Raw genomic sequence first — 27,341 nt, 5'->3', positions numbered from 1 at the left:
GCAATGGCTACATGCTAAACAATTCCAATTGGAGCTGCTGCCCAAGCTGCACAGCTAGCTGTGCTGCTCTAACACACGAAGCTGCGCGAGCAACGCAGCCATTTTGTATATGCCATGCGCTTGCACTTGCGTGGCGTCGGCAGCTCACCAATACACCACGGCAACTGCGCTCACAGGGAAAGAAATTGAGAGAGAGACAGAGAGCGAGCGAGACAGCCAAAGCCTTGCTGTTAACTAACAGAAGTCTCTCTGGGCTTAACAGTCTGATAAGAGGATCGCTTTTAAAACTGATCTGAAGCAAAAGACGTTAAGCTGAATTTATAATCGGATGATAAGTCAGTCGAAGCATTGCTGTTACAGTCTGTAAGGCAGCTGTGTATATAAAGTTAGCTAATCTGCAGTAAAATTGCTTAAACCGAATTAATATGTGCATATTCGAAAATAAATACAACTTTTAATATAAATGTACAAGCAACAGTTTAGTTTAGTTTATTATTATGCTATTATATATTATTAATTACCAACAATAAGCCTCTCTTATATGCCCAGGCAAACCAGTCGCGCTTAACAGCAAACTCACCTGCCTCATGTTAGGCAAGCACATAAACTCACCACACCATGTTACTGTGCGCGCTCGTTTTCTCTCTCTCTCTCTCTCTCGCTCGCTCACTTACGCTGCTCTGCGGCATGCCTGGACACGCCTACGATTGGTGGTTGCTCCCGTGTATGCCTGTGCCTGTGTGTGTGTGTGTGCGTGTAGCCTGTTTTTTTTTGGGCACAGCCCAATGTGCGCACACACGCTGAGTGGAAATTCAGTTCGCGATGGAACTCTGAGCACTGCGTTACAATTCAGTCCTGCTGTGAATCTTGTGACGTTTAGACGCTGAACGAAAAATCGCGCGAAAGCAGAAAAAATAACATAGAAAACGCGCGCGCGTTTTGTGCTACCAATAAATACGAAATATACGAGAAGCTGAAGCGCTAAATACATATAAAATATATATACATATATAAAAAGCTGGGCTTAGTGTGCATTGTGTGTGTGTATATGTGTGTGTGATGGGCGCTTGAGCCACAAACGAAAGCGTGAAACAAAACTTGAGCCAATTGAAAACTTGTCGTGCGCCGAAAAATGATGATGAACGCATTTATAGAGCCCGCGCAGCATCATTTGGCCAGCTATGGGCTGCGCATGTCGCCGAATGGCAACAGCAACAATCAGCAGATCGAGTTGCAACAGCAGCAACAACAGCAGCAGCAGCAACAACAGCAGCAGCAGCAACAGCAGCAGCAACAACAGCAGCAACAACAACAACAACAGCAACAACAGCAGCAGCAACAACTAGAGGGCGATGCCACATCTTTGGCCGCGGCAGCCGCGTATCAGAACTCGGGCTATGGCCATTTCAATAGCTATGCTTCGCGTGACTTTCTGCTGGGTCGACGCGGTGATGCCACGGATTATGCTGGTGCCGCTGCTGCGGCAGCTGTGGCGGCGCCCAGTGCAAGCGGCGCGGATCCGATGCTGTTCTCCAGCTTCCCGGCACAGGCGGCCGCGGCGGAGCTGAGCAGCGGGTTTGGGCAGCATCCGTTTCACAGTGCCGCGGCGCATCATCATCATCAGCATCAGATGCGGATGGCGGACTATGCAACGCATCCGTATGCCCAGCATCATCATCATCATGGCAATTTCCCGTCGGCGGTGCATGCGGCCCATCATCATGCCGCCGCCGCCCATGTCCACGCCCATGCCCATCCGCATCATGCGATGTCCGCGATGCATCCGGCGGGGGCGGGCGCATTTCTGCGCTATATGCGACATCAGCCGGCATCGGCGGCATCCAGCGTTAAGCAGGAGATGCAATGCCTCTGGATAGATCCCGATCAGCCGGGCCTGGGCCAGCAGCAGCAGTCGGCGCAGTCGTCGCAGGGCCGCAAGACATGCAACAAGATCTTTCACTCAATGCACGAAATTGTCACACATCTGACCGTGGAGCATGTGGGCGGGCCGGAGTGCACCACGCACGCCTGCTTCTGGATTGGCTGCTCGCGCAACGGGCGGCCCTTCAAGGCCAAATACAAGCTGGTCAATCACATACGCGTCCACACCGGGGAGAAGCCCTTCGCCTGCCCCCATCCCGGCTGCGGCAAGGTCTTCGCCCGCAGCGAGAATCTCAAGATACACAAGCGCACCCACACGGGTAAGTGTTACCAGTCGCAGTTAACAGTCATAGTTATCAGTTACCAGTCCCATCACATGCCTGTTGTCTTCCTGTCACGGGCTTAACCGTCCGGGCAAATCCCAGACAACGCATACGCCCCCTGCTTACCTGTCCCTCGGTCCCTTTTACGATCACCACCTGTTCGCAGGGCTAAGCCTTTCGCGCAAATCCTCGACAATATTTTTGCTTCCCACAAACTCGTGCCCTCGCCGTGCGCCGATAAGTCCCCGCGGGGCTTGACTTCGACTTTTCAACGGATTAGCCAGCGGATCTGTGCTCTATCCGTTGACTTCCACCAACTGTGGCATTCGGATAATCACAACTGTTCTTAGCCAGTTCTCAAAAGAGTTAAGAGAACACATAAGACTTTGTACTGAAACATTGCGGAATTTTAAAAATATTTACAAGATATACAACACAGAAAACAATACAGTAGGGATATTCCTTTAAGGAATTTCACAATACATTACGGGTATTCTTTCAAAATAATGAAAGAAAATTGAATGAACAATATTTTTAAAGTATATTTGAGATATTGCTCTAAAGAATTTCATAATTTCTAGAGGCATTCTTTTTTGAAATAATGAAAGAAGGTTGTGTAAAAGTTGTTTTAAAAATATATTCAAGATATTCTTCTGAAGAATTTCTTAATACATTAGAGGCATTATTTCAAAACAACGAATTAAAATATCAGATATTTTTTAAATGTTTTTTTAAAATATATAAGAATTTCACAATTCTTGGAGGCATTATTTCAAAATAAAGAAAGAAAGTATTTTTGAAATATGTTGAGGATATTCCATTTAGAAATTCCAAATAATGAAACACATTTGAAGGTCTTCTTCAAGAGTTTTAAACTGAAGAAAAAGGCTTTCATTATAGACAGTCTAGACACGTGTGTAAAATGTTGTAAGCTATATATTAATGATATTCCTGAATCCGCTCGCAAGCTATGGACTGTCATTTTATATACATACAGTTTTTATGATTAATTGTGATACTTAGGGTTTTGCATTAGATCTTACAATATTTGGAGATTCTTAAATATATAATCCTTATTTTACAAAACTATATCCTCTTTTTCAAGAAGTACTTTTTATTTTACTGCTGCTTCCACTTTTCACCTTTTTTCTTTTTATACACATCTAAATTTAGAACTTTCGAACATCTTTTAAGCTATTATTACATTTTATATAGCATATTCCAATATCAAAGTGTATTCCAATAACACGTATGTAATCGAAAAAAATCGAAGAATTAACTTAGCTGACGCATCAAAAAGAGATTGCTGGTTCAAACCCTAGGCTAGAGTATAAAGCTTGGCTTGATTCCTTAAGCAAATTTAACTATGTGTAATTGAAAATAAGTGAATATTAAAGTCGCTTTCGCGAGTCTTTACTGTATCTATTCGTAAACAAAGATACAAGTTATTAATTTGCATTTTGTAGCACAAATTAAAATAGTTAATAGACTTCTAAATGCGGTGCTCGTATTCTGTACAACTTAATGTTCGAATTGTTCAACATAATGTTCTATTAGTTAGTTAAGTTGGTTTTTACTCGTGTTATAAGCGCTTTTCCAGCGTGTCCCTATCTAAAATCGGCAACACTTCTTAACCCACATCCAAATACGAACTCTTCATTTATTCTTTAACTTTTATGTGTTGCCTATTTGCAAAATTAAAGAGACAACACTTTTGTATAATTTTACATAAATCTTGTCTGATTTTTTCCCTTGTCCTATCTCTGTCTCTATCTCTATCTCTTCGACACGCGCTTATCGAGCCATCTAAGTGTAACAATTGTTCGAGCCGAGGAGCAGCCCACATATCATTTTGGCAGCTCAACGACTTTTGGTGTGCTCTCTCGTAAATAAATGGCGCACAAATCAACGCTTTTGCATAAACTAAATCAAAAGTTTAATGTAGCATGGCGTCTACCCAAAATATTTACACACACCCAGGCACACACGACACACACACAGCGCACACCCAAGCATCGCGCCCGCTTTGTGTGTGAATTGCGCTGATTTTTGTGATTTTACCCCAGTTTCGATTGGAGTGCAGGGCACGAAGTGGCTAGAAGTATTTCCGTGCGATTACAGGCGGAAGTTTTGACACGTGTCAACACACACTCGCACACACACACACATGCACATGCTCAAGTGTGTGTCAATGTAATAAAAACAAACAACCAAACCAAAGAAAAGTTAACACAAAAACCAAAAACGTTGCTGATTGAATTTTGATTTATAAAGAGACAGAGTGAGAGAGAGAGAGAGGGAGCTAGTCAGAGATGGAGAGAGAGACATCAAGTCAAGTGCCAGGCCGGGGTTAAAGGTCGCATCAGCCACATCCAAAACTCTAATGAAGTTGTGTCTCTGCCGTCGGCCTACTTCAAAAAGAAACCCCATCAAAAAAAAGAATCTCAGCCAATCATGTACACAATATTACATTTTTGCTGCATCATCTCAGAAATTAGTCAAAATTATAATCAAAAAAAAAAGAGCCTAGAAAAGTTCGTATACGCCCAATGCTTGTGCGTCACTCAAGGGTTTCGAATATGGCGTCTTTTGGCCTCAAAATCGAATCAAACATTTTAATTACCTTTCGATGAGTGTGCAAAAGAAATTTGTCTGTTCGATAAATACAAAAAAATGAAGAAGAAAAAAACACACACAAATGATTTGTATTTCAATTGTGTATAAATTTCAAGCTCATTAAATTTTTGAATATTCATTTGTGCGTGGGGTGGGCAGGGGGGGTAAGAGTGTATACTATTGCTGGGTTTATTTTCGAGTAAACCTTAAAATACAAAAGTCTTAATTCTGATTAGCAACTAACACAAAAAAAAATGGCTTGTCTGGCTTCTGCCAGCGCGGCAGAGTTTTACGCTCTTCTCTGCTCCATTCTAGCTAATTTTATTTATTTCTAAAAGCGCCTTTTTATGCCAACATTTCTTTGGGTCGCACAAAATTAATGTGTTCAATATTTTTTTCGCATGCTTTTTTATTTCATTACTTCTTTTTGTTTGATCTTTTTTTTTGTGCGATCAACGTCAACACTTTGGATAAACATTTATTTTATTTTTATTCAAAATGTTTTGCATGTTTTTTATCTCAGCTTTTATTTATTTATCTGTTTATTCTGTTGAATAAAACTCACAAGCTATGTGACTCTAGCTAAGCCATATTAATGGACTCATTTTGGAATGTTGTAAATGTAGTAGGTAATAAAATTTTAAGTTTTTTGAAGCAGGCATAAAAAATGGCTTCTAACAATGTTTGCACTTGATCTGGGCATTAAAAGTTCTTGCGTTTTTTCTCTAAGTGTAGCTCGGATGGCAGCATGCGCCGCGTGCTCAGCTCATTATAAACAGCAAAGTTTTAGTGTCTCTAGCGGGCAATTAAAAACAATTAAACAAGCCATTAAAAACACTTATTGCATTGTTTTTAGCGAAGAACACAACCGGGTGCGAGCGCAGCGCATGTTAGCCGAGTGTCGAACCAAAATATAATTGCTTTAAAATTGCGCCACTCGTTTTAATAAACCAAACACAAAAGGCATCAAAAAAAAAACAACAATAAAGAAAATGCAAAAACAACAGCTGCAGCAGCAGCAACAAAAACAAAGCTTGCGCCAAAATGAAAGCCAAAGCAACAAGAACAAACAGCCGTAATAACATAACGGAGCGAGAGAGAGAGAGCGAGAACACAAGAGAGAGAGAGTGGGCGTTGTATTATCCTTGTTTGGCCTTAACACAGCCTTCGTTTATTAAAAGCGCGCTCTGCATACAAACAAACACAAAAAACACACACACACACATAGAAAGCAGAGATTACGGCCTAGGGTAGGCAGCCAGGCAGGCAGCTAGACAGCCAAAAGCAACGACAACAGCAACAACAGCTACAACACGTACGCACAGGCCATCCACAAAATGGCGTTTATATTGCTTGGCATATTTTACACAGTTTGTTTGCTTTAATTTTAGCTTTCGCTTGCCCCGACACTTCCCGCACCTTAACTGCGTAAGCTTTAACAAAAAGAGATCAGTTTTTGCTTTTTCGGAGTGTCGAAGATTTAATACCCTTGCTAATGTATGTTTAGCAGATTTGCGGTACATTTATTTTCGTAAAAGCCTACAAGTTCGACCAACTGTTCCTATAAAAGCTTTATATTTAGTATTAACTGATTTAGCATATATGTATGTGTATGTCTTATGGACTAACAGATGTTTCCTGCAATGCGTTACACAATTCACAACAGCATTGAAATACCCGCCGCGAGAGTATAAAAACTTTTTTATTTCATATTTTCGGCGGCTTTTGTGGCATAAGCGTAAATATGCGTAGATACTTTTATAAATTGCATTAAAATATTTTCATTAAGCGCTGGCCCTTAGTTATTATTTTTAAATCTGTTTATTATCTTTTAGCTATGGAATAGTTCATAGGTCTGTGTCTGTTTTGCAGTCATGATAAATTGTGTTTGAGCGTCAAGTTTATTAGTTTTCTATGGTTACAAGTTAACAGATTTTATGCGCAGCGAAAACAGCGATTAACGTTTTTTTTTATTTTGCATGTCACGCGTAGCTTTGGCTGCAAAACAAGCTGGCAGCACTGCAGAAAACTATTTGAAAAATGACATTCAACATTCTTGAAATAAACGTAAAAGTTGTCTCGATAGGAAATAGGACTTTCTCAACTTGATTTGAGTAACTAGATTTCAGGAATTGAAACTGTCCTTTTAAGCACTTTTGTCAACTCTACGCAGCTCTTCCCCCTTTAGTCTTAACCTTTAAAAATTGAATTGAAGCTTATGCCAATCGCTAACAACGCTCGCATTTTATCTTTACATTTTATACACTCTTCATAGACTTTTAGGTTTTTTGGCAGCTCTGCTGCCTATTGATTTGCAACTGCTGACTATCGCTAGCATCTTCCCATAAAAGTGCAATCTTTACTTCTCTTTATGTCATCTCTTCGAACTGCTCTCTTTGCACTTACTGCACCTCTCTCGATATTTGCTTTGCCCATCACTAACTATGCACATCTTCACATCCTCGTCTGCGCTCTTCACTTCTGCGGCTTCTCACTGTTAACTTTGCACTTGTCATTTGCCCGCCGTCTGCATTCTATGTGCTCTCAGTCAGCAACAACAACAAGAACAACAACAACAAGAAAGAGCAGCCAAAACAATCAACGTTTGTCTGCTTTGTTATTGCTCTGCCCGCCAGTTGACACCTTGCCCAACAGCTTTGCGTCTGTATGCGTGTTTGTGTGTATGTGTGTATGTGTGTGTGTGTGTGTGTGTGTGTAGAGTTGGAGCTACATGAATGGCGTTTATCACAGTGTGCGGTTTTTACATGGCTCACTCTGTACCTCTCTCTCTCTCTCTCTCTCTCCCGCTCTCACTCTCTCGCTTGCTCTGTCCGAGCGTTTTATTTATTTTTTTTTTGCTGCACTCCTGCGGCTGCTACACCACAAACAACAACTTTATTCATTAACACCTACAACGTCGGCAGCTGGCCCCGAATGGCCAACAACTTTGTGGTTAGTTTTGCAGTTGATGCTGCCAGCCAAGCTCATTATGTTTATGTTGACTGCCCCGCAACACCCCTTGCCATAGCTAGACTCCACCTCCTGGGCAAGTGCAGCAGCTCCTTGTTGTTGTGCATTTAACAATGTCCTTGCCGCTGGCTGTGGACCCTTGTAAACGTTGATTAGCTGCTGCTTCCTGATTCCGCCACTCGATTTAATTGAGCTCAAGTGCTTTTTTAATGGCTCTTTTATGAACTCTCGTTGTGGCTCGCAAAAAAGCAACAACAACAAAAACATTTCATGCACTTCGCCTTGTTCCGCTGTATTTCATTTGCCCACCCATTGATGGGGAAATACTTCAGCTTTTAATCAATGTTAAAAGCAGAAAAAAGACATCTGAGCACCTATATAGTATACATTTTTATAAACTGTTAACAGTCGAGCCGATCTTGCTATATCTCATTGTCTGTTCGGCTGTCTAAAAGCGTCTCGATCTCAGCGACCATATGAGCTGAATACATCAATAAAATGAAAGTACTTCTATGGTACCCATAGTTCTATTCTAACGCGTTATCGGTAATCGATACCCAACCATATTCCTAAACAATCGGTATGTATCGATATTAAGCTTTCATTGGCTGAGCATGTTGCAAGAGACTTCAAAAGCGATACACGAACTTTAGTATATACATAGGTTCTTATATAAGTAGCAAGATGAGAACTCAAGATATAATGTGGCGTAAGGAGATGAAGAAGAAGCAGAGTTAAGGGGTAACTCCGAGTCAAGCAGACTCACACTCTAATTTGTTTTAGCTAACAGCGTTGTAACAGCGCGTTCGACTGTTAGTTAACAGCGCGCTGTTAAGGCGTTTTTTGCTGTTCGCCTCGGCTCGGCGCCAGGCACATAATTTTTCAAATGCGAGACAAGATATCAAAAACGCTGCAAATGTCAATGATTGATGACTTTATTGCCGGGTTCAACGATTTTCAAACAAACAAGGCACAAACAGTGCGACAAACGGACACACACAAACGGAGACTGTCGAAAATAACTTTTTATATTTGCGCATAAAATGTTGACTGTTTGCTGTTTCAAGTTCTCAGAATTTGTTTTGGTTGAACAATGCGAAGGCACAAAAACCTGCGCTGTGCCTCGGGGACTGATTAGCTACACACACACACACAGGCATACTACCTGCCACCTACAACACACGCACACACATATGTATATAGAGAGACTGCCCCTTGGTCTACGAACTGTGCGTGCTCTGCAGGATCTCTCAGAAGCGTCTCGTGCTGACTTGAACGTTTCTCTCTAGAACTCTGAAAATCAATTAGTTACGCTCGAGCATTTCTATCTCTCTCCCACTCTCCCACTCTCTCTCCTCCTATCTCCCTCTCGCTCTCTGTGAATTTCCACAGCGTTTTTGGCTAATGACGTAGGCATTTTTAGCCGGAAAGTTGCCATTGAAATTCGTCATTTGGCTTGTTTTTCTGCAACCCGGTTTATCCCTCTGCAGAGCTCATCGTGTTTGGCATTCGTTGCGCTCAATTAAAAATGTGCCAAACGTGAACAATTTGAACACGACACTCGATTAGCTACAGGGGCGGGAGTCTGAATTATTCAAATATTTAATTTTTATGACAACGCCTTTGGAAGCGGCAGATTTATGGCAACTGCCCAAAATGCAGCTAAAATGTTCAAAAGTGTATAAATTTTATTTGTGGTTCAAGCATTTGACAGTCGACTCTGTAGACGGCAAAATTCTCGAAGTGGCAAACTAGCTAACTAAAAAGTTGACTGCAGTTATAATTCTGCAAGATTTATCACGTTCATTCAAACATCTCGATTACGGCCTTGATATACAACTCTTTGCAACTTTCCTTTCATATAATTGCCAGCTTTTTATTATTGCTGGATGAGTTTCTTATTTAAATATTATTTGTATCTTTAACTCTACCTCTATTTTTTGCTTTATTTGACTTCCTTAGCTTTTAATCAGCTTGTCTCATCATATTTCTAGCTGTAATTTGTTATAATATTTGCTTGATTCAGTTCTCAGATACTTAATACTAAACTTAGAATTTTAAAAGCACTTTTTTCTTGAATTACTAAGCCAGTTTTCCATACTAACCAAAATATATTTGTAAAATATCTTTAAGCACGAACAATTGATAAATAAAAAATGGTTTCACAGAACTATTTTCCTTCTAGCAGGTGGAACCAAACAAACACAAAAGGAAGCTTTTATAAGCAGAATAGTTTCTCAGCTCTTACGATCAATCAATCAGTCAGATATACGTTTTAATTTATCTACTTATCTTTTGTTTTTTAGCTTCATTTTCTCTATCTGAAAGCAGAAAAGAGAGCTTCTCTAAAAAAAATTTGCTTCTCAGCTCTTAAGATTGGGGCTGTGCGTACGTCATCAATCAGTCAATAAGTCACGAAAACTATTTTATCAATTTATTAGTTATTAGTCTTTTAGTTTTTTGTTCCACTTTCTCTATTCCAGAGTACAAAAGAATACTTCTGTAAAAAATTAGCTTCGCAGTTTTTACGACTGGAGCTGTGCACACATCATACAGTCAATCAGTCACGACAAACAGCCATCAATCTATTATTTTTTACTTTTTTGTTCCACTTTTTCTGTTAATCAATACAAAAGAAAGATAAAAGTTTTGTAAACAATTTAGCTCCTCAGCTCTTACGATTGGAGTTGTGGGTACATCATCAATCCGTCAATCAGTCTTTACTTTTTATTGCATTAACGAATCTATAAGTTTTTAGTTTTTTGTTCCACTTTCTCTATTCCTCAGCAGAAAATGTAGCTTCTGTACAAGAATTAGCTTCTCAGCTCTTATGATTGGAGCTGTGCGTACATCATCAATCTGTCAATCAGTTTTCACTTTTTGTATTATCTACTAATTTGTTAATTTTTTAGTTTTTTGTTTCACTCTCTGTTCCTCAGTAATGATTTAAATATATTTCGAGCAGTATTTTGTGCTCTAGCGTAATATTATGTATATAATTTAATTTGTATTCTATGGAAGTTATTTACCCTAGTTACTCCTCATTAACAAGATGCTGCTTGGTCGACCATTTTGTCAGCGCCTTGTGCAATACCTGCCATTTTGCAGAGCTAATGGCTCTATAAACCTATTCCCATTGTCATCATGGCACCCAACGATCTATGCATATTCATTAATCTAGCAAATGCATGCATTATAATTAGCAACACCCTTTTTAGAGCACCAACTGCTGCCCCTGCTGCCCGCTCACCCTCTCTCGGATGCGCAGCCGTTCCGCTTAGCGGGCAGCTACTTTACTTTACTTTATTTTATTTTATATATGTGTGGCAGGGGTTGTTAGGCATAATGCGAACTATGCTACGCACTTTTTTGAAAATGTCAAAACAATTTTATGTATGGATATATATTGTGTGTGCGTGTGTGTGTGTGTGTGTGTGTGTGTTGGGCATTATAATTTCATTTAGAGCTGCATATTAACCGGCAGGGGTTAAATTTTGCTTACAATTTCTTTTATAGGGCCCATTGACAACCCTTTTTTTGGTCTCAGGTCTATTAGCTAAGTAGCCATTTTGTATGATAGTTATGAAGCGCTCTGTTCTCAAGTTGTTGCATAATATCGCCCGCTCTCTCTCCCCCTCTCCACCTCTCTCTCTCCCTCTCTCTCTTTTTCACTCTCTCTTGGGCACCCTCTGCATGATGGTTCAGTGGCTAAGCAGCTTATTTTGACATGCCGAGCGTAGAGCTAGTTAATAAATGAGGCTTATTTTAGCTGGCAGCCATTGTTGTTGCCCCTTTGTTGTTGTTGTTGTTGTTGTTGCGGTTGTTGTTGTTGTTGCCCGGGCAACTATTAGCACACACTTGGAATATTTTTAAGCATACGCTAAGCGCGCTTTTCGGCATAACTGCCGCTTAGCCACGCCCATTTGTCATAGAAGTTGCGCTCAAATTAATTAAATTCCTTAGATGCCCCAAACACACACACACACACACACACACACACGCACGCACAACAAATGTTAGCCACGTACCAGCCGCGCATTCCCCAAACTCCAGGAGCATCGGGCAGCATGGCAGGGGGAGGGACAGGGGGCAGTAGGGTGTCCAGTCCAGGGCAACTGAGTCGTGCAAAAAAAAATAAAATTTCAACGCATAAAGAACTGATCAGCAGCAGACAAACCATAAAATTAAACTGTCATCTTGCATATTTTTTATGCCAAGCATGCAGATGATACACACACGCACACACACAAACGACACACACACAGAAACGACACACACACACACTGCGACAGCGCACAGGTAGTGCCTCGGCGAGCTCCGCTTTTCGAGAATTATGAAAGCAAGCCTGACTAATCCTCTAAATCGCGCCAAGGGCCCCACATGCCCCACATCCACTTGTATAAATTAGCTTATGGGAAAAATGAAATCATTATTCATATGCAGCAAGCAAAAATGTTAAACAGACCCAAAAAGCAACAAAAAAAAACGAATAAGAGGGCTCTAGCGGGAAGTTCCCGACTAGGCAATACCCTAAACACAGCTTCGAGCTGCGGTTAGAAACATTTTTGGTTTCCCTTTTGCTCTGCGTATTCTTGTTAAGCTTCGGTGCTTGTAGTCCGATCTTTTTGAAATTATAAACGCTTAAATAGGGTAACCAAGGGTGTGTACTTTAAAACATTCTATATACCAAGCTTTTCTTATCTAGCACCTATATCTTTTGAATTAGCTTTAAAAATCAATGCACTAAATTTGTATTGAAAATTTCAAGTCTCTAGCTCTTGTTTTTCCCGAGTTCACACAGACGAACCAGTCTAAATCGATTTAGCTCTTCATTCTAATCAAGAATAAATACACTTTGTGGGAGCTACCTCCTTCTGCCTGGTTAATGCATTTGCTTAAAGCCAATATACCCTCTTTAGCCATTTGCAATGGGTGCAGAATATAAAAAGAATCACGCCACGAAGCGCTGAACAGCGTATGCTCTTAAAGGTGTTATAATTATTAAGCTGAATATCTGGAACAGTCGTTATAATAACGAAATATTTGTGCATGGGGTCTAAAAATAGAGTTAAGCAAAAAATGGCATTTCTAAGCATTTAAAAGCCAAACAAATTAGGGAAGCTTCATGAAAATATGTATAATATATCTGGAAATAAATATGATAACAAGAGCAAAAAATGTAGAAATGTGCACTACCAAAGTGCTAGAATGTTTTTAGACAATAAATGAGAGGCAAATAACCTAGGTAAGCGCTTTTTAGACCAATCAACAAATCATAGAAACTGAATGAAATTTAAATATAGGCATAAATATAGGCAAATATTTTTCTGAAAGAAATTACATTATTGCCGTACAGATTCATAGAACTCTTCAGCAAGCGTATGCAAGAGGCTGAACTGAGTATATCTTGCATATCTACATATTTGTATATATTTTTGTATATTCATTTATTTATATATATATAGCTATAAGCGCGCTTGTCAAATCCGCTTAACTTTTGCGGTTTGCACACACGAGTTTCTCAGACATTTCAAATTTGTAACAGACGAACGCCTCGGAAAGTTTATTTAAGCATAAATTGTGATTGTTTTAACCCAAATGCTGCTGCAGCTAACTGGCGCGCAATTTATTGTAAAAACATTGTCAATGCAATTAGAGGCTGAAATAGAACAGAAACAGCAAAAAATTGGAAAGAAAACACAAATCTTGGCTGACAAGCGCCTGTCAAATGTTGTGAATGCTTTGACAGCCAGGCGGACACTGGGCCCGGCCCCAGTTTTGGCTAAAATTACAGCCGCCAACGCGGCCATTTGGCCAGATGACGCATTGCCGACGGCTCGACTGTGGCTGCGGCTACCGCAAAAAGTACTTGTATCTGACAGATACGCGCTGCTGACCCAGGCCCAGGCCCAGGCCCAGGCCCTGGTCTTTAGCTGCCAATTTACTTCTTTTTTTTTTCTCAGCCGTCTCAAATTTCAAAAATCGGTGTGTTTTTTTTTTTTGGGCGCAACTCAACTGTAAGTCGATCGAGAGCCATTTGAGGCAACACTTTGTGGGGCGTTGTGATGGGATACTTTCAATAGGTTCTCTCTGGGGCGTTGACCAATTTGCTTCCTATTAAATGATTTCTTCTTTCTTTCCTGGACTATACATAAATGCAATTTTAGTTGCTGTTTTGATGTGTTCATTAGGCAATTTTGATGGCTACCTGAGGCGAGAGGTGTGAGTGTGTGAAAATTTCATTTCATACGTTTTACGGCCTAAAAAACAACAGCGCAACTATTGCAATGACAAAATGTTATGGCATTTAGCATTATGTTTCATTCCATTCGTTCCGAAGCAACTGAAAACCAGTAGCAAGCTGGAATCTTATATGCCGCTCAGTTTGTTTCATTCCATACGTTTCACGGGCTAAAAACAACAGCACAACTACCTCATTGACTAAATGTCAAGTGTGAGGGTGTGAAAATTGCATGGTAAATAGCACGATGTTTCATTCCACTCGTTTCGAAGCATTAAACAGGCAGTATCAAGTTGGAATCGCATAATCTGCCAAGTGAAGTTTCATAAAGCAGTAGGAGAAATATTGCATTGACTAAATGTCAGGTTTGAATGCCAAAACTGACGCAATAAATATAAAAAATTCCATTCCATTCATTTCAAAACAAAGAATACCAGCATTAATATCACTATGTTTCATTCCACTCGTTCCTCCTTTAAATAACAGCATTAAAAAAGAGCATTCTCTTTCATTCCATGCATTTCACAGCACATATTTCATTCCCCTCGCTGATAAATCGTAATCAAGCCTAATTCACATTCTGCTAGCAATCTTCAATCAAACTCTTTAAATTTGTTTCATTCCACGCGTTTCATGGCATATTTTGTTAAAGTCAAACATTTCTTTGCTTATCTCAGCTACCAAATCAACTGAACTCTTTCTAAATACCTCAAATGAATTTCTTTCCAATTCGCTGGCACACTTTGATATGTATTCCTTCGGCGAGAATATTGAATCGCTGATGTCATTGATATTTATCTGTAGCTCAAATCTTGTTAAAATTGACAACATTTAAACTTGAACAGCTTGAAGATAACGCGCTGAGAATGGTCCGAGAAGCAACAGTTTTCAGCAGTTGTCACATCAAATAACCAATGATGACAATCTCGATGACATTTTAATTTCTCACACTCCAAAAAGAGATTTTCTACTTGGCTGCAACTGAAACAACAACAAACAAGCGGCTCACAAGACAACAGAGACGCAGATTAAAATCTTAAAGAGCGCTAAAAAAAAAAAGTAAAATAAAAAGAAGAAGATATATAAGAGTCTCAGACAAGGAACCATCGAACTGCTCTAAGTCCTCGACGGGATCATACAAAGCGACACCTCTTTGAGTGCCGTGCGGAAGCCGCCGCCGACGCCGCCAACTTTTGTAAGTAGGCAAAATGTAGGGTGTAGGTAGTGCGGCGAAATTGTTGCCAACTTCATTCATGAGTGTTTGCTTTCAGTGCATCAGCTGCGTGCTTGAACTCGGGATTCAAACTGGGCTAATCCTGCCCAGGAGCGTCTTGTCTTTGTCAGCCGAAGGGACACTCTGGTGTCTCTCTATCGCGCCTTGTTTGTATGCACTTTGGGCCGCAGACAATAGGCTTAGTGTTACTTTTGCTTATTGTCTACGCTTCGTTTGTCATTCGAGTGCAGTTTGCGTGTGTGTGTGTGTGCGAGTGTGTGTGTATGTGCGAGTGTGTTTTGTAATATTTGCGTCGCAGGCAGGCAACAAAATGTTGGCATATGCCAAACATGCCTCACAGCTAATCAATTAGCATATCCAGATGCTAAAAACCGCAAAACTAAGCGTTTTTACAATGTTTACACGATGAACGATTATCGTGATAAGCGTGTAATATTTAACTAAGCTGCATTAATTGCCAGGTAATTGTTATCAAATAGAATGCTCGAAAAGAAAGCGTTGCCGATTGAAGGACTGACTGATTGATGATGTACGCACAGCCCAAACCTTAAGAGCTAGAAAGCGCCAGGTAATTTGTATCAAATAGAATGCTCGAAAAGAAAGCGTTGCGGATTGAAGGACTGACTGATTGATGATGTACGCACAGCCCAAACCTTAAGAGCTAGAAAGTTGTATTTAACATTTCTTAAACACTCCCTTGCTTAAAGTTGGTTTACAATGTTTACACGATCAACACGTGATAAGCATCAAATTATGTGCTTAGACGTCAGTTGATAGTCCTGTAAATAAAATTATCTGTATTGAGCTAGAATACCCGAAAAGAAATCATAAATAAATCTGTTTCTGATTGATTGACTGACTAATTGATGATGTACGCACAGCCCAGATCTTAAGAGCTAGGCGGCTGCATTTTTCACATTGGTAACCTACTCTTGATGTGAGTTAACACTACGACAGGATCTTAAGAACTCATCTGTCAAGGTTGGAAAATTGGAAATTTTTTTTAAACATTGAACCAAATATTCGAATTTTCTTCAATGTGCGTACTTATTTTAAGCTGTATGAAAAACACCTTTACCAGTCAAAATATAACACCAAGCGAAAAAGCTTTAAAAGTGTCTAAGAACTTAACCAATTCATAATAAGTTCCACGCATAAACGTTAAAACTCCTTTAAACTTGAACGATTTCTTTAATGTTAATGTCTACAAATTTGCTGGCAAATCACAAAATGTTTTATGCTGCGCATGCCACAAGGTTGCCAGACGCAGATGCAGACATAAGATATATATATATATATATGAAAAATATTTATACATGTGTGTGTGTGAATATATCGCATTTACATGTCTACAAGTCGTACTCGGCCAGACATCCAGTCTCTGTCTACACCTAAGTCGAGGGGGAGGCTAAAGTTTAGCAGCCAGCTCAAATGCAATTTGAATGCATAATGCAGTTGGGTATGTGTGAATAAGTTGGCAAATGTATGCATATATCTGATGTATATATATACAAATATTTATATATATATATCTACTTATGTGCATTTAGATATCTGTGTGTGCACACCTCCAGAGCTGCACAAGGCGTTCTCTGCGCCTGGCAAGCTTGTCGAAAATTTGTTCGCTGAAAAACTAAAAACAAAAAGAAATAAAAAGAAATAACAGACATTGGAACTCTCTCGTAGCAGACAAACTGGCCCATGTTTGGTCGTGTTCAGCAAGGCTGTTGCCTGTCATTGTTTTACTAATAGCCCGTTGTAGTTGTCTGGCTCATATGAGCAATCGCATTGTGTATACGCAATGTGGTGCGCCACGAGACTGTTGTTCAAGAGGTTTGCCAGGTCTTGGTACTTGTTTTCAAGAGCCTGAAACACTTGGAAAATCTACTTAGATATTATTTCACTGCAACAAAATCGTCTAAGCAGTCCGCACATGCGCCTGCTTATTTTGAAACGAATGGAATGTAACACTAAAGATCGTAGAAACAGTTCAACTTGTTGATAGATAGTAATAGATAAATCAGAAATTAATTTTACATGCAAATTTTATATTTGAAACGTTGGAACACGCGCAGCTTCGAGTAATTACAAATTAAGGTTAAGTAAAGGATTGGTCAGAAACGGATCTTAATTCTATAAGAAACCTTAAAGAGCATCGTTGTGGCACTGCCAAGTTGTTTTTCAATTGAAAACTTTAAAACGAGTGGACTGAAACACTCAATTTTAATAAATTGAAAATGATTAAAATAAATCAGATTCCGAACTAACTTCTAGTTTAGGCACACAAATGCGGCGCATTTAACCTTAAAAAAAACTTAAAATCAAGTGAAATAAAACACACACTACAAAAGTTTTAAAAGAAAGAATTGGGTGTCTGATTTAAGTTGAAAATTTCGCAAAAATGGCGCTGCCAACTTGTTTTGCTATGAATAACTTTGAAACGTTTAGAATGAAACACACACTGCCGCAGTAATTAAGCACTGTCAACTTGTTGTATTGTTCAGAATCTCTGTTGATACCTTTTCCCCTCAAAGATCTATTAATGCTCGTGCCGCACTCAAACCCAAAACTTCAGTCGAGTGTAAAATTTGTTTTGTTTCACAGTTTCCGAAAAAAAAAAAAAATACAAAAAGAAATTCAAAATAAATGTTCCCATTTACGTCTATTTGGCTACAATAAACCACAGGCAAAGACGGGCTCGACTGACCCCAATGTCAATTATTAACGTATCACTTGACAGCGGCGGCGAGCAAAGCTGCAAACAAATATACGCGAAAATGTGATGCGAGGAGCAGCTAACCTCGAGGATGGGTCAGCCAGCGATGGGTATTATTCAGGGTAGGGAAAATTCAGAAATCATAAATCATGACAGACATTGCGCAATTCACTCAACGGTTTTTGTCAAACAAACAAACAATAGAGCCGCAAAAGAGCCGGAGAGCTGGCGAGCAACTCGAGGCCAGGCCAGGCCAGGCGTATAGGTAACTTTATTTTTTAGGGGTGCAAACTCTGCTCTGCGCCTGAGTTGAGAATAATAATAATGATGATGTGCTTAGATGATAATGATGCTGCGTGTCCGGCTCAGGCAGCAGGATTTGGCTGCGTATTTGGCTGTTGACAAGCAGCATTCATTGCGTTTAAATTATTATTTTATTATTATGATTATGAGGCATAAATAATGAGGCAATGTCTGCCATTAATATGCTCTGCTCATCAAATGCAGGCAAATGTTATAAATATTCATCACGAAAATTGAGAACTCGAGAGGAAAATTATCTTGTGTGGGAAAACAAAACTAGCTTTGAAATGGAATGCAGTTATGAGTAATAGAATTCAAGAGTTATTTTAAATAGGTAAATGTAAGAGCTTAAGAAGAGCACAATCTTACGATAGACTATGATATGCTAGCTTTGTTTCCTTACGCTGCTTTACGCGTGTAATTCTCAACAAGTTAAAGCTTCGCAAGCCTAGAGTCTAATTAAAATTAAATATTTGTTAAAGCTATACAGCTATGTTTATAATTTTGCAGATTTGTATTATAATAATATTTAATTATTAATGAAGTAGATGAGAACTAAAGACAATTTTAGAACTCGATGAATTTTCTCAAAACTAGACAATATATAAAACTCGTTAGCTGGATTCACTGCTCATAACTTACTTAGATCTTGTCTCAATCCTAAACGACTTCTTAGCACACGTCTCTATCGATAACTCGAACCCCAGAGCTATCTATCTCTCATCTCAATAACTATCCATAGTCCCATCTTCCATCTAATTGCTCATCAAGATCACGCTGGGCTTGCCACGTGAGTCAATATATGAGCAGGTGCTTGGCAGGCCAGGGAAAACATCCTGATTCCATTTCCATCAGCAGTCACTGCCCCCTAGCTAAAAACCAAAACAGAGACACTCGCAAAAAAATAGAAATGGGAAGGCGAAGGAAAAAGGAAAAACCCAATTCAAAACTAGGGGAAGCAAAATTGCCCATTGAAATGTAAACCAGGAAATCGGGGTTTGGCTTTTTCCGGCTTTAGAAGGAACAAAAGACGCACAGAAGAAGCGACAGCGAAACAAAAAATAAAAAATATATCTGTATATATACAAAACAAATACAAAGAGCAGAGGTTTTTCAAAAAAAAAAAAGTGTCAACAACCTAGAGTGAGTGAGTGAGGCGGAGAGCGAAGCAGAGTGAGCGCAAAAGAGACAGCTACAAGTAGGGAGATAACAGGACGCGTCAGGCAGGCAAAAAGTAGCTGCTGTTTTGTTATTTTGTATTGTAAGATAATAATAATCATATCGCATTGCATGTTGTTGACACATGAGCAATGATGATGCCGCTTATCGCAGCTATCTCTCTCGCGCTCTCTCTCTCTCTCTCTCTCTCTCTCTCTCTCTTACAGTCTCTGCCATCTACCACTCCCCTGTGCATTGCCATTTGCCGCTGCAATTATTCAACAGCGTAATTAATGCGCCGGCTCTCTGTTAGTGCTAACAGCGCTCTGTTAAAGCCCTGTTAGCTGACTCTGCTTTTGGCATTTTAATTAATTCGCCTGCGCCAGACAGTTGCATTTAATATGCGTCGCTGCGGAAAATATGTTTTATTCGATTTTCATTTCTCTCTTTTTATTTATATTTTTTTTTTTTTTGTTGCGGCTGCCTGACTGGAAATTAAAAACCTGCTTCAGTTGCAATTAATCAGCGACTGTCAATGATGCTTAATTTGCGCCTGCTCTGCCCTGAGGGGCCTAGGGGGAGTGGCAGGTGTATGTTAAATGAGGCACAGTCTGCGTCAGCCAGGCTTGTTGCTTCCTCAATGCTCGGAGAAGTGGGTGGACTTTGTTCTGAATTTATTTTTTAATTAAACAGCCAAATATTGGGGCCTTTAGCCAAGCTTCACTGGCTTGATTATGAATAGTTATTTCTTTGGTGTCAAGTAAATTGCAAAAGTCAAAAACAGATTTGTTGTGTTTTGCATTTATTTCTGCTATTTTTAACAGAAATGCTAGGCCCGTTACAGTGCATCTTGCATAAGTGAGCATTGTTTATATAATTTAGTGCAAATGTAAAAAGTCTAAAACAGATTTTGCTTTAGTTTTCACATTTCAACTTTAGCTTTAGCGTGAAATGTGAATATGTGCTGAAAGCAAACAATACGCAAAATCGTAGCATATTTTCATAGCTGTACAACAAAGAAAAACATATTGTAGGCATTTCGCCCCAGCCTGGGCGAAGCACTTAAGAGACGTTTAGCAAAATTCAATTTTTGTACTATTTTTTTTTCTCTCGACGACTACGCCCAACACGAAACCCCCTCATCGAGCTGAAAACAACGCCCCAAAAGTAAAACATACACAGCACACACACCCGCGCACACACACACACACACACATACATACTGTGAGACATTGAAGAGACCTAGACATAGTACCGAAGCTGAGTTCCGAGCTGCGAGCCCGGCCGTAACGCTCGACAGTGTCTGCAAATGACAGCAGCTTTGCGTTTATATAAAAGCCAAAAACATGTGATATGCTTTTTGTGCACATAGCCAGCGTTTTATATAAGACACACAATATATATATATGTATGTATATATATATGTATATATATATTTATACACTTACCCCCGGGTCGAACATTTCTTGGCTAAAGCCACCCACAAACAGATTACAAAGCAATGCCAACCCCCGAAAATGAACCAACCCCCAAAAAAGGGAGAAAAAAATGAAAATAAAAACGCGGCTGTACACGAGGACATCGCCGCCATGACAGGCCATGTGCCAATTCCACGCGTACCGGGCGCCAGGCGCCAGGCGTCACGTTAAACGCTTTTCGCTCCGCTACGAAATTAACAATTTGGGCCTCGGTTAATGGGGGCGTAGGCGCCGAAAAATATGCAAAACACATTTCTAAAGCGGCCTATTTCAAAGTTCAGCTGCTGCTTCTTCTTCTGCTTCTGCTACTGCTGCTTCCTCTTCTTTTATGTACAGGCTTGGGATTTACTTTATTGAAATATTTAAATAAGTTTGGCAATGCGCACAGCCTAAATGGGATTTGCATGGCCCGGACGTCCTTTGAAAGTGTGTGGAAATGTCTTTTGGCTCTGAAATTGACATTTTATAAATGGGGCTACGATTTTGGTTGCCTTACACTCTTCACCCCCATCTTTCCAGCTCAAAACTTAAAGCAATAAAATATTTAAATGCTCGTTTTTTATTTTTGAAATGTGAAAATTATGCGTTTTTTTAGCAAATACACCAACCCCTTTCTTCTGCCAGGCGCGTGTCGCGCACTACTCTCTACTCCTGCTCGGCCTCCCCCCCGCTGAGTTTCGACCGCAAAGCGCACCAGGAGCTGCCCATATGGGTTATGCTCTCCATGGCATACATAGTACATAAAGCGACTCGTAAAAACAGGCACAAAACTGCGATGCAGCCGCGCTGATAGAACTGATAAGAAGCGTAGGAAAAACAGCGTGAGATAGCTGGGAAAACAAAAGGAAGAACTACGAATAAGACAGCTGCCTGTCGAAATTTATGTAATTAGCCTTTTAAATAGCATGGAAAATTTTTAGAACAGATAATACGTTGTTTTACAAAAGAAAAGTGTGTGCTGATAGAATGCAAATAAATACACATTGAACTATTTTAGCGATTGGGAAGGTTGCCGGTTCTAATCCTCAGGCTTGCGAGCTGGCCGCTATTTAAAAACTAGTTTAATTTTTTGATCAACATATTCCATAAGAATAACAATTACATTCTTCAGGCTGTTCAAGCGTCCCAGTCATTCAGGCAATTGAAAAGGGAGGTCGCTGGTTCAAATCCTCACTCTAGTGTTTTGTTTCTTTATAATCTAAGCGCTATTTAAACACTAGATTCCTTTATTTATAATAAAATTCCATACATTGAAGCTGTGAGCTGGCCAAGCGATCCAGTCATTCAGGCAGTTGAAAAAAGAGGTTGCTGGTTCTAATCACAAGACTAGTCTGAATAGCAAGTGCTAGTTTAATATAATATACCAATTTTATTTACCGTAATAAACAATAATGATAACAAATTCATAAGAAACGCACTTCTGCTACAAACTTCAATTAAAATTCCATTTGTAACCTTAAAATAGGCGCCTTTTACGCTCATTTAAAAATACACATGTAAAGCCGACACTTGACATTTTAGCCCCTACTCCACTCCCTCTCCAGCCGTACCATGGGTAAATGTTGAACTGTTTTGTAGACCTTTTGGATCGCATCGAAAGGCATTCGCTGCGCTTGTTTCTCAATCATTTCTTGTCGTGGGCTGCGCTGTCTGTCAAAATAATTGAACCAGTCGGTCGGAGTTCGGACTGATTGTTCGGGTAATACGCATATTTATTGCTCTTAAGTTTTGACAAATTAATAGAAAATGTCCGTAAATACAAATAAATTAATAATGCGACACGTTATTCACATTGAAATATCATTTGATTTGAGTTTTGAAGCAAACTCAAAGTTTATGCAAATGCGCGTAATAAAGCACATAAATTAGTATTAAATTACAAGGCAGGCAGCCAAACAATAAACAATGAGAATGACAACAACAAAAACAACAACAACAACAAGAGTTCGTAAAAAAAGTCTGACTATAACTTGTTGAGCTTGTCCAAGAGCACCGCTGGATGTCTTTTTATATGGCGCACACACAAAGCCCCCAAAGGGACAGATAATAATGCAGCTTTTCAGTGTAGCCTCCTCCCCTTGCTCCCCAGGCACTCGGGTACTCCCCCAAATCAAACACACTCCCCTGGTATAGCCCATAACTATGTCCGCTTTAAGCTCAAGGTGTGAAAATGTTCGATTATTGTCATCGTCTGTTTGGTTTCTGTGTGGGTCGCCAGTTGGGCTCTGTAGCCGCATCTGTGGCCGGGTCTGTGCCCGGGTCTGCGTCCGACTGAGCCGCTTAGCTGCAATTGTCATGAGGCGATGCTTATAATGGCCGCTTAGCTGGCACATAAATGCCATATGCTAAATGGGATTTCACTCAACTTTTCGTTCACGAAGTGCTTGCTCTCTCTCTCTCCCTCACTCACTCTTTTCTCTCAGTCCCTCAGTCTTCATCACGTTTATTGAAACTGATGCATCCAGTGTGGGCGCTTGTTTTGATACAAGAGCAGTTCATGGATCTCACTAAATAGCTTTAAGTTTGATAACAGCTTAGAAAATGCATAAGAAAAAAACATAAGTGTGTGTTATCATCATTAATTCTGTTGATATAGTAGTATATTTAAAGCATGTAACGTGCTTTACAACACTTTGTTATACATTCCCTACTATAAAAAATTTTTATTAGAGTCAATGTTGTTCAGTCGCACTTTACCAAGTTTTATCTACAACCTACAACATTTTTTAAATATATTTGCTTAGTGTGTGAAGCCGTGTTCGTGTTTTACAACACTATATATACAAGAACAACACTTAAATAAACTCTACTAAATAAACTATTAAACTCCCGTTATTACACTTATATAAAGAAAAACTCCTATGTTAACCTTTTTTATTAAGGAAATGTAGTTCAGTTAGTCAATAAATGATTCGTTTAGTATTTGAGCTTACTTAAGACATTTTACGCCGTTTACAACACTGTCTTTAATAATAATAACTATTATATACATTTTGCCACTAGAAAATCGTTTTAAATTAATTTGTGCCAAATTTTTTTAGTTCTGAAAAGTCCTGAAAAGTAATGAAAAGACCTGAACGCATTTTACAACACCACAGCTTCATTTACGTACACATAACTCCAATTAAAAAGACTTTTCTTTTGTATAACTATAATTTAGTCACGTTTCTTTGGGCTTATCACGTTCTAGGAACTAATTTTAATGCCTGCCTGTAATAAGCCTTTTTATCTACAAACATCCAAGCACAAGTGTAGCACATATTTGCCAAATTATGGGTTAGCCCTCATTTAAAATATGTTTTATTATTTATGACTAGGTTCAGGCTAAATCCAAAAATTTTATCTTAAACACATGACTCCTTTTAGCCGGCAACTCTTTGGCCGGGCTAACACATAATTTTGTAATAAGCCATAAAATATCACCCAATCTTTAAATGTTTAGCCATGGATTGTTTGTTGCTTGGGAAAGGTGTTATGGACATGGCTCTAATGCTTGTATATAATAGATAATAGTTAACCTTTTGACCTTTTTCGTTTCCAACTTATTTTGACCCATGGTCCGTTTAGTTTTTCACATGTCCCGACAAAGGACAACAACAGACGGCCGCGGCACAGGTGAATTTTTCCGTTTTCTGTTTTCATTTCTTTTTCCTGCATGAACGCTTCAGGGTCGTGGGTCGGGGATCGGGGGTCGCGGGATCGAGCGAGTGTGCGGCCCTCGCCGCTGTTTGATTTCAAACAATGCCTTGATCCCGCATAATTTATATGATTTTTCTCTATAAAAATGCTGGACAGACGTCGCCTTTTTCCCACCTTTATTAAATTGTATTGCTATTGAGTTTGAGTCAGAGTTTCGAGCTCGATTTCGAGTTGGAGTTCATAAATGGGCGTCTTTTATGGGCATATATTTATATTTTATGCGTGGCACATAAATAATGTCATTTATTGCCTTCGAGAAGGGGAGGGGGACCCAGGGCATATCTTTTGTTTAAACTTAACAACAATAACTTACCAAGATTTTCCGTATTTTCCTTTTTCCTTTGCCTACTTTCAGGCGAGAAGCCTTTTAAGTGCGAGCACGAGGGCTGCGATCGCCGCTTTGCCAACTCCTCGGACCGCAAGAAGCACTCGCATGTGCACACCTCGGACAAGCCCTACAACTGTCGCATCAATGGCTGTGATAAGTCCTACACGCATCCCTCCTCGCTGCGCAAGCACATGAAGGTAAGTACAATTGAAAGGGATTAAATCCTGATTCAGCTACTCAGCTATTTGGCCGTGTCGTCAGCTCCAACTAATGCATCTCTCTCTTGCTCTTTTTCTCTTCCTCTCTTTCTCTTTTGTGTCTCGCCAGGTGCATGGCAACATCGACGAGAAGTCACCGTCGCACGGCTATGACAGCGAAGGCGAGGAGAGCTCCAGCTCGAGCATTGTGACGGGCGGTGCACAGACGCCGCCATCGACGCGGCTGGATGGCAGCGCGGGCAGCAGCAGCGGCGTCAGCAGCCTGAGCGGCGGCAGCGGCATTAAATCGTCGCCGCACTCAATTAAATCGGAGCCAAATCCCTTGCATAGCGTGCATCTGGGCGCCTCCAGCAGCGGCAGCAGCAGCACCGCCAGCAGCAGCGCCTCCCACCTGTTGCAGCAGCAACAACAGCAGCAACAGCAGCAGCAACAACAACAACAACAACAGCAACAACAACAGCAGCAGCAGCAGCAACTGGGCCCACATCAGTCGCTGCATGCGGATTCGAAATCCTCGCCTGCGCTGCAGCTGATGGCCTCCTCCGCGTATCTGCCACCACCATTGGGACCACCGCCGTCGCATCATCATCATCACCATCATCATCAGGTGCCAGGCAGCTCAGCGGCAGCAGCGGCGGCGGCGGCGGCAGCATCGGCGTCTGCCTCGCCGGGCTCGGCGGCATCGGCATCCATGCTGGCGGTAACTGGACATCATAATCATCATTTGCTCTATCATCCGGCTGCGCAGCATCATCCGCCCAGCGATTGGTATCATACGGCCGCGCCGGCGGGCAGTGCAGAGGCCATGAATCCATTGAATCACTTTGGCCATCACCATCATCATCACCATCTGATGCATCCTGGCGCGGCGACGGCATATTGAGATTGGGAGAACTGGTGGCCCGAGGAGCCGCCACAAGCGGCAACCGCCGCGCCGCCAGAGGATCCAACAACGCCAGCCCTCGACTGGATCTGCTGTCAGCGGCTGCAGAATCTGGCGCTTGTCGCGCAATGTGAAAACCAAATATTTCTGAAAGTTGAAGAAAGCACTTTAAACTTTTTACCTGATAATTGAAAAACTGCTGTTAAAAATAAACAAAAACAAAAATAAAAACGAAAACGAAAAACAAAAACTAAAATAATTATTATATTTAAACCTAAACTAAACACACAGAATTCATCAACGAGTTGAGAGTACTTTAAAAACCAATTATTATTATTATGTATTTTAAAATAATATACAAAAAAAAATTGCCTAAAATTTTTGCTATTTAAATGTTAGTTTTGTAGTTGCTTTTGTTTTAGTGGTGCGAACAAACAAAAATTGATTGTAAATTATAAATTTTAATTACCATAAATGTGTAAAATAACATAAATATACATATATACATATTATATTAAAACTTACTTAAGCTTATTGACTATTTAATTATTAAGATTAGCAAATTTTTCAAGCTGCTTTACACACTCACATTAAACTCACAAAATGCAACCAAAAAAAAAAAAAAAAATAAGTAAATTAAAAACAGCTCCTCCAGCTTTCTAGTACAAAAAAAATTAAAAAAAAACTGAAAAAATTGCAAATACACTGTAAAAAAAAACTTAATCGAAAAGCTACACATATACGTACGTGCATATTTTGGCCTTAGATTTTCCAAGCTTAAGAGTACACAAAGTAAAAATATAAAACAAACAAAAAAAAAAACATCAACACGAAAAATAAATATAAAGAAACTCTATAAAAAAACAACACATTTGATTTAATTTCGTATTGAGGGCAGCTACAAAACGCTGGGGCCTTATATGGTGGGTTTACCTAGGGACCTTTAGCACATGGTGACCTTGGAACTAATTCTAAACCTCTCTCAATTGATTCTGCACGCCTACAATCTGTACTCATTGGCAGTTCCATTTGATGAATTAAGGATGCACTCAATAAATGCAAATGAAATTTACATTTTAAAATTCAAATAACAATTCAGTTTTGATCTGTTCATTAATCGAATCTATTAACATTTGACGGAATTCCATCATGAATATTTATACATACATTTTATACAGATTTTATTTGTTAATTTATTTTGATGCGGTTTTTGGCGGTGCCGAAAATATTTATGCGTATCCGATTTCGCTGGGCAGAGCCATCAAAAATTTGAATGGCCAACATTACAGCGGC

At 39.9% G+C, this 27,341-nt stretch overlaps 1 protein-coding gene across 1 annotated transcript; it reads left to right on the top strand.

Moving 5' to 3' along the window:
• Positions 1–859: 859 nt before the first annotated feature.
• On the top strand, positions 860–26,280 carry opa (odd paired). The gene is made up of 3 exons (XM_064696423.1): positions 860–2,201; positions 24,975–25,144; positions 25,275–26,280. The coding sequence occupies exons 1-3, from the start codon at positions 1,133–1,135 to the stop codon at positions 26,046–26,048; spliced, it is 2,013 nt and encodes a 670-aa protein (XP_064552493.1). The 5' UTR covers positions 860–1,132; the 3' UTR covers positions 26,049–26,280.
• The last annotated feature ends 1,061 nt before the right edge of the window (positions 26,281–27,341 follow it).

The sequence above is a fragment of the Drosophila montana genome, unplaced genomic scaffold (assembly GCF_035044405.1).
Source record: "Drosophila montana isolate Dmon_TW-CO22-7 unplaced genomic scaffold, ASM3504440v1 contig_1505_1, whole genome shotgun sequence".
Lineage (NCBI taxonomy): Eukaryota > Metazoa > Arthropoda > Insecta > Diptera > Drosophilidae > Drosophila > Drosophila montana.
This window is presented reverse-complemented; position numbering and strand designations above follow the sequence as displayed.